This window comes from Vicugna pacos, chromosome 13 (genome assembly GCF_048564905.1).
Source record: "Vicugna pacos chromosome 13, VicPac4, whole genome shotgun sequence".
NCBI lineage: Eukaryota > Metazoa > Chordata > Mammalia > Artiodactyla > Camelidae > Vicugna > Vicugna pacos.
In genome coordinates, this window is record NC_132999.1 from 1,886,154 (window position 1) to 1,899,572 (window position 13,419).

At 36.0% G+C, this 13,419-nt stretch overlaps 1 protein-coding gene across 1 annotated transcript in view; it reads right to left on the reverse strand.

Moving 5' to 3' along the window:
• Nucleotides 1-1,908: 1,908 nt before the first annotated feature.
• PKN2 (protein kinase N2) overlaps nucleotides 1,909-13,419 on the reverse strand; it is a 110,999-nt gene continuing 99,488 nt past the window's right edge. The window contains exons 17-22 of the mRNA XM_072974013.1: nucleotides 11,258-11,320; nucleotides 9,990-10,066; nucleotides 8,402-8,544; nucleotides 4,981-5,088; nucleotides 4,691-4,771; nucleotides 1,909-4,599 (exon numbers count right to left, since the gene is read on the reverse strand). Of these exons, the coding sequence (XP_072830114.1) occupies nucleotides 4,396-4,599; nucleotides 4,691-4,771; nucleotides 4,981-5,088; nucleotides 8,402-8,544; nucleotides 9,990-10,066; nucleotides 11,258-11,320 (676 nt within the window). The 3' untranslated portion in view covers nucleotides 1,909-4,395. The remainder of the gene's footprint in view (nucleotides 4,600-4,690; nucleotides 4,772-4,980; nucleotides 5,089-8,401; nucleotides 8,545-9,989; nucleotides 10,067-11,257; nucleotides 11,321-13,419) is intronic.

The following is a 13,419-nucleotide window of genomic DNA, read 5'->3' on the forward strand; positions in this document are numbered from 1 at the left end:
CTTAGATCATTTGGGGATCATTTTCTTTCTCCTCGAAGCACTTCCTTAGAGTAGAACCCTTGATCATGAACCCTCCTTTAAAGAGTATTTTCAATTGCTCTCATTCTAAAAAAATTTGTTTTTTACTTTCTACATAATTTCAGGTTGACATTTTATTTTCCAGTGCTCTGAAAACAATATTTCACTGCTTTTACTGTTGCTATTGAAAATTCAGTTGTTAGTCTACATAAATTTATATTCTGTATGCAGAATATTGTGCTTCTTAAATACGTTCCATCCTTGGGAGGTTTACAGTACTGCCTCTTTAAATATTGCCTCTCTTCCATTCTTTCCTGTTGGGTCTTCTTTTCATTTTCTGTAACTCTTGACCTTCCTTTCACATTTTCCACTCCCTTATCCCTTTATTTATTTGGGAATGATTTTTCAGATATTATCTTTTGGTTCTCCAGCTCTCTTTTCACCTGTTAATCTGCTGTTAATGCTTCCATTGAGTTTCAAATTTGATCAATTATATTTTTTATTTTTGGGTTTTTTAAATTTGTTAATTTCTCTCAAACTTCATCGTACATATTTATCCTGGTAAATTTTAGGTGTGTAAACATTTTATATAGAGCTGTTTTATATTTTGTATCTGAGAATTCTAATACTTGCAAACTTTTAAAGGGCACGTCTCTATTTACTGTTTTTGTTGGCTTTCATTCAAGACAACTTGCTGTCGCTCAAGTAGCTGGTGATCTCTGATAGTGTATGACTTGATCTTAATCTGTGGAAACCCTACATTCCCAGCCTGGAGAAGCTTTCATTCAGATAGTATTTGATTCCACCGGTATAGAGTGATGTGCAAAATGAAACTTGAATTCCTCCTAGAGGATTTCTGGAACAGAACATAAATTCTACTGCTATTCCAAGGTTTGTTACCTTCATAATGGTGTTGCTACAGACATCTGTCCTTGGCAACTACCTCCACTTCTGGGTGTCTGCATTTCCAGGCCAGCTCCCTGCCGTTTTAGCTCTCACCCTCCCACTTCCTGCTTCTCTGGCCTGCCCTGTGGGCTCAGCTTCCGGGCCCATCCTCTGACTATTCTCACCCTTATTCTGGGATCCTCCCTAATCCTTAGGTGCTGAAGCCCTCGTGGGGCTAGATTCATGCTCCAGATTGTTCATTTGTTTTGGGGTGAGGGGCCGTCTGAGCCCACTCGTACCTTTAATAAGCAGCAGTGCCTCATGTTATTTGTTGTACTGGGTGCCTGAGAGTGTCCACTTAGTTATGACACTAAAAGCAAAAATTATGCAAGATTTTTGATTCCTACAAGTTACTTAAAAACTTACCTCTATTTATATATGTATATGTTTATATACATGTTTATAAATACATATTTTTATATACGTATATACATATAAAGCTTCTATCTCAGAGAAACCCAAGAGCTCCCAAGACAAGCTAGAGGCAAGTGAGAATTCTAAATTAGGACTATGATCCGGTGACTGGCATCTGCTCCTTGGCTTCCTCACACTCACCTCAGTTGCTTTGGGAGAATTAGCAGCACCTGTGAAAGTTCTGTTAGATTTGCATCTACTGGGCAGCTGTTACCCAGTCACCACATAATGGCGATTTCCATTATGACCTTCGCTTGTGTTACATAACCTCAAACAAGAGGAAAGTTCATACAAGACTGGTGCTTGCCCTTTAGCGTTAATGCACAGCATTCTTCATGTATGGAAACTTCGGTGCCCCCCCCACTTTTCTATATTCAGTGTCTAGCACACAGTAGGCACCCCATAACCACTGAATGAAAGATGCTACTAATCTTACAGGAGCAAATCCAAAAACTTCCCCATTATTACCAGTGAAGTAGACATTTTGGTCTGACTCTTAATGATTTTGCCTTTCCCGAGGACAAAAAGTATTTGCAAGAAGGCTAATAACTCAAGTTAACTAGTCTCTGAGATATTGGATATAATAAAGTGAATACATATTTTGACCAATAGGAAGTTTCCAAAAGGAAATAATACTTAAAAACAAACTTACAAATTACAATCTGTTTAAACTTTAATTTGTGCATTTGTGGTAATTTATGACTGCAAAACACTTTTTCTTAAAATGACATAAAGGCACATTTCATTTGAATGCATAGTGTACCATTCTAAAATATCCTAATTTCCTTACAAAGTGCTTGAGCAGTCACTTACACATACAGTAATAGCAAAATATATTTACACTCTATGGAGTTTAAAAATTTTTAACCTAAAATATATATATTTTAAAAACTACAGAAAAAATTAGTGCTTTCTTCAGCTTAATTGTGTGAATATACCCTGCCCTCTAATTATTTTTAGTGATTGACTTCAATTAAAAAAAAATTCTGTACACTGTGTAGTTACAAAATGCTATGACAGTTTTTAATGCTAAAAAGTCTATTTTAGACATTGCTCTCTATGCATATTTGAGAACCAGAAAAGGTGAGCAGACTGTACCTCAAAAGTATTTAGTGTTTTTTTTTAATGTTGTATTAACACTGTTTACATTAAGAGCAGACATTTAAGCTAAGATCCTCTACTGTCCTTTACCAAGGAAGTTAACTAGCATTTTAAAATAATTTTAAACATAGCACTCCCTCTTTCTGTAAGATTTCCTCCAAAGGATCATGGGTAATAATCAATTTGTAAGGAAACAGGAATTATCTGTGAACAATTTTAATTGTTCTCAGAGTACAACAAAAACATGCCAACACATCCTGGTAAGGCTGAAGAATTTATAAATGCTTTAAGCTCAACTGTCTTATAATCAGTGTGCTTTCATTTTCTTCACAGGATTTAAACTTGAGCAATTTTAAAGACATGAGATCATGGTGACTGAACTGTTTAACTCAGTATGACTAGTTAACAACTTGTTATTCCTGAGGTATGATGACCCTAACATGCTAATAAGCACAGAATCAACGATGGTGTTATTGAACTGAGGAAAAACAAAGTCATCGGCTAGGAGGGAAAATAATTAAAACAAAACGAAACAGAAATAAAAACAAACTCCAGGCAAGTAGAAAAGTCATGGCCTGCAAAAAGACTCTTCTATAAGAGCATTAAAAAAGCCACAATGGATCCTCTGAACAGTTGTAAAAAGTATTTGATCAAATTATTTTTGAGACTTTTGAGGTACAGCTTTAGTGTTATAATAAGTTTTATAAAATATAGACTGTTTTATCAAAAATATTTATACATTCTGTTATAATATATTGCTTTTGCCCTCAGTAACTGCCAATATAAAATCTGGATCCAGTGGCCTAAAATGTACAAATGCACTTAATGTACATGCTGGAGTCTGAGGTGTCTGCTTGGCCACTGTACAAAGTGATGAAGTGGTGAAATTAAATAATAAACCTACAACACAGAATACATTACAACTTGCACATATACATGTTCACAGCATGTATACAATGATAATCCCTATGTTTTAACAAAGATATAGTTCTCTTCTACAGTAGACACAAGAAGATGAACTAGGTTGATATCAAATGTACAATGAATATCAAAAAAGGAGTAATCAGTTCACTGATTCTGGAAGAAGGTAGGACTGAACGTACTGAGTAGCTAGACTTTGGGAATGCATACAGGTAACAGCGTCTTGGTACAGGCTGGTCGTAAGTCCTCATTCTTAACATTTTAAGTAAATGCAGATGTAGAGTTGTTCCTGTTTGTTTCACCACGGTTGGTTTAAGAAACAAAAAAGTTGTTTGGCAAGCAGCTCTGTTGGAAAGCTATGAGGCTCTGTTACATGGTTGGTAAAGGTAAGGCAATAAAATTTTTCTTCTAATAAATATAGAAAATTTATAATACAAGACATCAATTCATTTCGTTTAAAAAAAAAAAGGCCCCAAAATGTGCACAAACTACCACTACATTTTTTTGATATTACAGTAATTTCTTTAAAAAAATAAGAGCATTTGCCTTATTCAAACAAAATCATACTGTGTATGGATGGCAATGGCACCCCAAGCCCTCCTTCCTCTTTCTGGAAACGCAGCTGAGGGCAACGGCTCCTCAGCCCTGCCCCCACTCCAGGCGGGCGCTCGGTGGAGCTCGGGGCTGCAGAAGGGTGTTTTTTGTTTTTTTTTCCTTTTTAAAAAATAAGACTATTGATTCAAAAGTATTCATCTGTGAGAGATTTTCACGGCCAATGTTCATTCAGCTTAAATTCCATGAAACTGTTTCCAGTGCTCGATTTACATTGAAAATACACTGAGAAGCCACTTTTCAAGAAGGTGTTAGAACAGTACTTTTAAACACATCTTCATATGTTTACAATAATTCAGAAGCTATTGGTGGCAAATGAAGGGCTGCTATTTTTAAGAGGTCTGCTTGCGAGTCGGTCTCCTTTGTTTCACAGTGTATAGGAACTCAACACCAATCAGCGATGTAGTCAAAATCTCTGAACATTTCCTGCTCCTCTTCTGAAAGTATCCTCGGTTCTCGAGGGGGAGTCAGAATAGGTGCTTCTGAGGTAAATTCATCATCAAAATTACTGACATCTTCCCGGCCTCGAATGGTAGGTACAAACGGCGGCTTTACTTTTTTGTCCATCAGAGCACTCCAATCAATTAGCTGCATTGCAAAATATAAAATGACCAGTTTAGCTTCCTACTCTTAATTCCTATAGTTTCATTAAAAAAAAGAATTAAACTTTCATACTTACTCGGAAAAATGGGTGCTTTTTTACATCCTCTGCATCTTTCTCACCAGCTCCAAGGCGCCGCTCAGGATTTCTTCTTAATAACTAACACAGCATAAAGGAAGAAATTTAAAATAAAACCCGGGGCTTCACTGATAAGGAGTTTTAGACCTTGCAAAGTTTAGACGCTTCTTTTGACATGTGTTTGCCTAAACCATGCAACATCTACGACTGAAAAACAACTTCTAAAATTCTACTGAGAAATGTCTTCAATATAAAAGAAGTCAAGGAATTCAGAAACCACTGATTCTTACCCTTCTCATGATTGAGATGGCTTCTGTAGATAAGAACCTTGGGTACCTTACTTCATCGTTTACAATACTGTCAAACACTTCCTCTTCATCATCACCAGGAAAGGGAGACTAGAAGAAATATCTCTGAGTCAGTCAAACTGCATTTTAATACAGTAAAATCTTACCTATCTGAAGTTGTGAAGTACAACCAAGAACCAGGTAGCGGGGAAAAAAAGAAAAAGGAAAAACAAAAACAAAAAACCAAATCCACCAAAACACCAAGCAAGTAAGGACTACACAAAGCCACAACAGACGCACAGAAGATATGTATCTATTATCCAGAGATACACCATATACTCCTGCGGAAATCTTCGTGTGGAAAGACAGAAGGAAACGGGTAAGGCAAATATGGTATTACGTGTTACTGCAGAGGGAAGCACAGAGTTTGCGGAAGTTCATCAGACATGGACGTGCTTTGAATTTCACAGCCAGTAGCAAATTAATGACGGCAAAACACAGAGACTGTGGTGTAATGATGGCACTGAGAAGCAACTGCCAACAAAATTAACCCGAAAGGAACAAAAGAGCACACAATTACAGGCATATTTAATGCTCTGTACACAATAGGTCTCAGGGCAGTTCAATAAGCAGAATATTAAACTGTTGCCCATAATGACAATAATGACCCCGAATCATAAAGAAGTAGTTAAGTAACATTCACTGTAACAATTTGATGTACACAGGCATGAACTCTCAACCACGCTGGAAATGTGGCCGTGAAGCATGACTTACTACCTCAGAATCTCAGATGACTCAGATCTGGCTGCTTGCTTCCTGTCAGTTTCAGTTATTAAAGAAAAAGAACCCAGAGCCAAGCGGAAAGCACTATTAGCGGAGAGCGCGATCTCTGCCCCGAGCAATCTGTGAAAGTGAACTCAGAACCCAACTTCCTAACGCTGGGCTGCTAATCTTACTGCTCACATCTAAGAAAACCTCAAACTTTTCAGTCATCTAACCTTAGTTATGATTTGCTAAAACCTGGTTTCATCAAGTTTGTTGTATCAAAACGAAGTTTGCTCATTCACTCATTCAAAACACGTAAGTCAAATACCTGCTGTACGGGATAACATAAATTTTTCTGAGATTGAGATCGTAAGTTAGGGGAAAATTCTATTTCACAAGGATTCTCCATTAGAACTTCAAATGGTAACACAAGGCTCTTTTGTCTCCTATTTGATCAGTCAATTCTGTATTTGAAAACTAACACTACAAGTCTCTGAACAGTGAAGATATATCTATGTATTTGTTAAGCTGGTAAAGTTCCTTTTTCCTACAAATAGATTATAAACAAACAGGGCTCACAATGAAAGGCCAGCAAACGTGCTTTAAGCACAGAGAAAAAGAACCCTGTAGTCTGCTCAGCCATCAAAGCCCTCACTCCAGTATCTGAGGTTGCTTCCAACTCCGCTGACACTTTCACTCTCATTCGGCACAGAGAAAGGGGCACTGATGCATTAGTTGATTCCTAGAGTCTTCCAAGTCCTCAAAACTCAGACAGATACAAATACAAACTTGAAAATGCACAATGTATCCAGTGAGTTTTCAATCATTTGTAGTAATAGAGGAATCAGATATAAAGTTTAACCGAACCTCACTTTTATAACATTAAAAAAAGGTATTGCTTACATCTCACCAGTGCTATGGATGTATGTACCAATGAGTTTTAAGCTTAGTTCTTTTCCTAACTACACTTTCAAAAAGGTGCTAAAAAGAAATGATGTTGCAAAAAGCAATTGTGAAGAAATAGCCAGATTCATTGTCTTTCATCTCCTAGTAAGTGAGAGCTTCATCAATTAGGAGCTCTTTTAAAAAAAATATGGAACAGGAGCATCCCCATTTGTCCACTGTCAAGTTCCCCAGACACACAATTAAGTGGCTCTCGATTCTATAGTATTTTGCAATAAACTCACATTTTTGCATGTCACCTCTAATATGGCAAGTAAATTTTAAAAAGCAAGCACATAATTTTTGTTAACTTAAATCTCATACATAATTGAATACTACATTTAAAAAACAAAGAAACAAAAGTGTTACTTAAAAAAAAAGAAGCTCAAGTGTGCCAGAGCTTACAGAAGCAACTATTATGAGCACTTTTGGAAAGTAAAGACCACTGTGGATTAGGGATAAAATGTATCTTTCCATCTTAAAGCACCACACACTTTTCTAAACAGGTGAAAAATTCAGATCTGAATCCTTGGTCTGAATAATAGAAACAAGTTTGGGTGGATTCAATACCCTATTCCTGGAGGCAGCAAAGCACAGAGACAGGTGAAAATCTCAGCCCCACTGTATGAGAGCTGTGTGATTATAAGCAAGTTATTAGCCATTCTGGGTCTCAATTTATACGCATCTGAAAATAAATGTAAGATTCCTACTGAGCTCATTAAAGGTTGCTGGAAAATTAAATGAGCTAATATTTATCCAGCACATAGAACAGGTCTGGCACACGGTAGACATTTTAATTGGCTACTTTCGCCCCTCTTTTTCCAAGTTTCCACTCCCAACTTGACATACCAAAAGGCACTGTCGTTGGAGGAACTAAAATAATTTATTTGTTTGTTTGGGATAACTGTCAATAAACTGCAGTGTCAAACTTCAGAAATTTCTGACATTCAGTAATTCAGTCACTCCTTCATTCAGCTACTACTTCATTCCCGCCTAGAATGTGCAAGGAAGGCTGCTGGCATTAGGGAAACCAGAACAATGAACCAGTCCCGTAAGATAATTTTTCTTGCATCTTGAGACGATCAAGCCCCTCTACTAAGGAGTTTTCAATTGCTTGCCTAAATATTTACTCTTTTCTAATTCCACCCTAATTTACCATTTCCAACAATTTATAACAAGATAGATCAGCCTCCTTTTACTGCTTTATTAATCAGATATAATCCACTGTTTTCCAAGTGGTAACAATTTCTATGCACAAATAAGTTAGTCCAAGAAATTTAAGTTAATTTAAAGAAAACAGTAGGAAAAAATGTTACTCTTTTCAATTCTTCTGTGTTGCTTTTGAAGGTAACACTTATTTTGCCCAACGTATGGCTACTTTTCCTTATACAGAGTGCATTCTTTTTATTAGTCTTGCTTTCTATTTCCTATGAAATGATCAGTCACATATGGTTGTGTTTTAGAATCATAAAGCATAATCATAGCAACACTGAAATATGAAACTATTTTCTAGTGTTAGTAACGCATTCCACAGACAATATAAAAATCTACAAAAGACAGTGAAGGTCAATGGAGAACACAGGCAACTGTAAGTATATTACAAATATTTATAACACTTTAAGTTCCACTTAGGCAGGAGCCGTACTAAGTGGTTTTATAAGTGACGTGCTGTGCGCTGTCAGTCACTTTTCCCTTCTCCCTATTTCACACCGCTTACCTCCCCAACGAGCATTTCATATATAAGCACACCAAGGCCCCACCAATCGACAGCCCTCGTGTAGGACGTTTCTGTTAACACTTCTGGGGCAAGAAATTCAGGAGTGCCGCAGAATGTGCTTGTTCTGTCTCCATATCCCATTCCTGCAAAAGGTAAAATTTAAGTATTTGTTAGCAAAGGAAAAAATGAGCATGAAAGTTAGAAGGTGTCCTTAGGAAGCAAAATTAAAGGTGTGCACTTGTGCGTGGTGTCCAGACTCAAGACACAGCAAGGACTTTTAAAGAAAATGCTAAGGACTGGTAGAGAAAACTGTGCAACAGCAACTCATACTATTTAATTAATGGGTAAAAATAAATACATAAAGTTTCCATACTTTGTTTTATTATTTATTCTTTCTATATTGTCATTTCTTTACATTTACATTACAAATGCTCCACGTGCTGCTAGGAAGTTAAATTTAAAATAGTATGCACTTATTTTGATTGAAAATCTCAAATGAATTTGTAAGACTATGGGAGCAAAACTTGAAGGGCATAATTAAATACAATAACACATTAAGGTAGAGGAATTCCCCCCCTAACATTTCTTTAATTTTGTCATATTCTTTTTTTTATTTTCAATGAAATGCCATTTTAAAAAATAGTTGATATGATATCTATATTAGTTCTACACAAGCCTTTTAAGTGACTTGGAGAAGATGAAGAAAACAAAGACAGAAACAAGTAACATTTTTGATTTTTATGATTTTTATTTTCTGCTCTGATCACATTAATTAATCCAACTACTTATGAATTAAACCTTCACTGAGTACTCAAGATGTGCCAAGCACTACACTCTACGCTATGGAAAGAAAGCTAAATAATACGAGGCTACAGAGAAGAGGGGGAGACAGACAATGTTCGCTACAGTACAGTGTATTAAATGTACCTATGCGTTATGTATCAGGCATTGTGCCATATACTTCTCTCTAATTCTCATAGTTACCCTAAGCAAGCAGAGTTCTATTCATTTTATAGCTGAGGAAACAGACTCAATGAGCTTAAGAGTAAATCATCCAAAGACACACAGCAAGCAAGCGACAGAGCCAGCGTTCACACCTAAGCCTGTCTGGCGCGTGAGCCTATGCTCTTTCCACTTTCTTACGCTGCCTTTGATTCGGATCCCCTGGTTTATGTACTTATTCACACACACACACACACGTTAAGAGATTCCTGAGGGCTATGAATATTTCTTTTCTTATTTAAAATGTTAAAAGTCTTAAGAAGCAGGAGACTTTTTAGGCCTATATAAATTACTCTGTACAATCTCAGCAGAGCAAAAAATCTGGTGCTTAACCAATGCTTTCTTAGAGTAGTGACAGAGAATCTTAGTTTTAAACTATAATTTCTGAAAACCTAACCTTATTCATATTCGCAGAATAAATTCTTAATAATGTGATAAGTAGGTTAAATGAACAATTCAACATGTCTCAATAAAGAATAAATTAAAGTTAAAAATACATTTTGCTTTCCATAGACAAGCTTCAAAAGAACTAAAGTACCAAGGGATAGTAATCTATTAGAAAAAGCACTTTAAAATATCTAATTACCTTCTTTGCAAAGACCAAAATCGGCAATTTTCACAAAGCCCTCTGTATCTAGCAATAAGTTATCCAATTTCAAATCTCTGTTCAGGATAAAAAAATGCAAAATGAAAAAAAATCAATAAAATCAGTAGATAATGTAGTAAAAAAATCATTTCAATAAGAGCCATATTTTCTTTTTACTAAAAAAACCCCAGTTTTTTCAAATTATGGTTGAGATTTAAATACTGTCTCGCAAGTGTTCATTTTCTTCCTTTTGGCAAGTTTATTACTTTATATAACATAGCCTCTGACTAATTTTTCCCGTTATATAGAAAAGGAAAAATGTATTTAAAAGAGGAATGTTTTATCTACTTAAATACGTATTTTAAAGCATAGGAGGAGTTCAAGTGTATTTAACTCAATTTTTATTAATTTGTTATTCATGATAATCTGACTTCTAAGTTTGATGTTTACCTACCCACCATCTGTAAGAAAGAATTGTCAAACTAACAGTACAAATAAGGTGTCTGGGAGTAGGTTTAACCAAACTTCTAAGGGAATAATTCAAAATAAAGAGAAGGTTACTGAGTAATACTAAATGATTACAAGTTAGGTTGAAAATTTTATTATTTGAGTAAAACAGGGCCATGAGGAAACCATTACCTTGGGAATATTGTAAGACGTTTGAATAAACTGATGTTTATACTCCTTTTAATTCTGACCAGCCTTCCCAGAACTTGCCCAATCTACAGTGATGCCGTTCCAAGTGTGGCCCACAGACGAGCTGCTGGGCTGTGAACTCTCTGTTCCTTCCTGGTCTGTGATGTGGGGAGTCTGTGCCAGCATGGAAGTCAGTTCTGGCACCAAGCACACCGTTCAGCTGATGGCAAGACTCAGTGAAGGAAGCAGAGTGATGTCTTACAATCTGGCACAAGCTACTCATCACGGACAAATTTGGAGGAGGAGTAGTCTACAGACATTTTCTGTAGTGGGTCCGATGGATGCAAAATATTCACCAGGATGAATATTGTTGGCAAATTGTGTTATCACAAGCCAGTTTATAATCTGACTATTCTAATTAGGGAATGGGCAGAAGAGCAGGAACAAAGAAGCTCATCACACGGTTACTGTGTTAAACATTGTCTTTCAAAATCGGAGTTTACCTTTTTCAGAGGTCACTCATCATATGAAGATAAAACTAAGAAGCTGATTAAACACAAAATATCCTTATTTATTTTTAATTCTAATTCATATAAAAATAAGCAACTAGAAAGTATCAAAACTTTACTTACCTATAAACAATTTTGTGTTCATGTAAATACTGCAACCCGAGCACTACACATGCAGCATAAAATCTGTGTGAAAAATTAAATCAAAAGAAGTTTATTAAGTTCCACTGTTCTCGAATTCCAGTTTATACTTTTATGTTTGGAGCAGAATTCTATAGTTCATTATTTCACAAACACTTACCATGTGCCAGACATGTAAATAAGACATGTGCTAAACATTAGCGCTAAAATAAAAAAAAAAAAAAGAAAAATACAGTCTCTAAAACGGAAGCCAGTATCTTTGCCTGGTGGAGTCACGGAAGCCCATGGACAGCAGACATCTGACCTGGTTCTGTAGAAGTAATTACACCATGACATAAAGGTGGAAGGATGCCGTGAAAGGCAGGACTTTTGTGGGGAAATGTGGGGCATCCCCCTAAGAGGGAAAGGACCAGAGGTATCAAAGGTGTAACATGTTTGACAACCAATAACAAGTTTGTTGTGGCTGAAATAAAGGATGGGGAAGAAGTGGTGAGAGATGAGGCTGAAGAGACAGCCTGAGGTCAAGTCATGAAGGACTTGGAATTCTGTGTTATGAATGCAGGCATACGTAGTTTTACTGCATTTTTACCTTACTGTGCTTTGTAGATAATTGCGTTTTTTTTTTTAATTGAAGGTTTATGGCAACCCTGCAAGAAACAAGACTATAGGTTCCATTTTTCCAACAGCATTCGCTCATTTCAGGTTTCTGTATCACATTTTGGTAATTCTCTCAATATTTAAAATTTTTTCATCATTGTTGTATTTGTCATGATGATCTATGATCTTTGATGTTATTATTGCAAAAAATTACAATTTGCTGAAGACTCAGATGACAGCATTTTTTTTTAGCAATAAAGTATTTGCTAATTAAGGCATTTACATTTTTTAAGACATAATGCTATCTCACACTTAATAGATTAAGATATAGTGTAAACATCATAAGTTTTATATGTACTGGGAAACCAGCAAATTCATGTGACTCACTTTGATCAGATCTATGTTAGATTTTTCTTGATAGTAGTGTGAAGGTCAGAGTGGAAGCAGGTGTATACTCAGAGGGAAAAGGAGCAGACAAGGCTAGAATGAAAGTACAGATGAAGACCCTGAGTACCTCTAACGTAGCGGCGACAGAGTAAGAGATGGATTCAAGGGAGAACACAACCAGCATGGCAGGACTTGGTGTCTTATTAACTAGAAAGGATGAGGAAGAGGGAAAAGCTTAAGATAACTATGCTCAAGGTTTTCTTCTTCACGCAATGAACAGGTAATGAAATACACAAATAGCTCAAATTTTATAGGGAAGATGAGTCTGGTTTTAGACATGTTGACTTCAAATTGCCTTGAGGCAGCTGAAGATGTCTAGAAATTGGATAAACAAGTTTGGATCTTAGGAAAACTTCCATCCAGCAGAATATTAACTCTTTAGGGACAGGACCATGTTTGTCTTTTTCAGCGTTTAGCCTGATACATAAGAGCCTCACTGAATGAAGAGGCAGGTAATAAAGAATGAACTTTAAAATGCAGATCTGTCTTCAAAGTAGAATAGCCTATAAGGAGACCCTTAGAAAAATCAGTTCTTAATTTGACAAGCAATACACGGACATTTCCTCTATAAAATACACATAATACCCCTGGCCCCACAGAACAGGATCTCATTCATCCATCTCCATCTTGCCCCACGCCACTACCATCCACACAGATAACTACTCTTGTTAGTTTTGTGAATGTTCTTCAGACTTTTAGAATGCATTCACATGACCATGTAGATAATATGTATTTACGTTTACTTGTTTTTATAAAATGGAACCATAATTTGGAGAATCTAAATATGCAATTATTTAGAAATATTTGATTATATGTTACATCTTATTGAATTATCAGGAGTTTAAAAGATCCAGCCGAAGTCCATCAAAACAAATGTGGTTCTCAAATTGCTTAAGGCGGTCTTTTCTTTTTAATTAGCAAACTTATTTTAGTGGCAAAACAATGTTGTAACAATTGTAAAAATATCCTGATTTCTCTTTTCTCTGTAAACAGATTGCCCTAATGACACTTAATAAATAACTGGGTACATACTGTTTAAAATATCTATTTCACTGAATGCTTCCATGGCAGGTACTATGTTGAACATTTTATCAACCTAT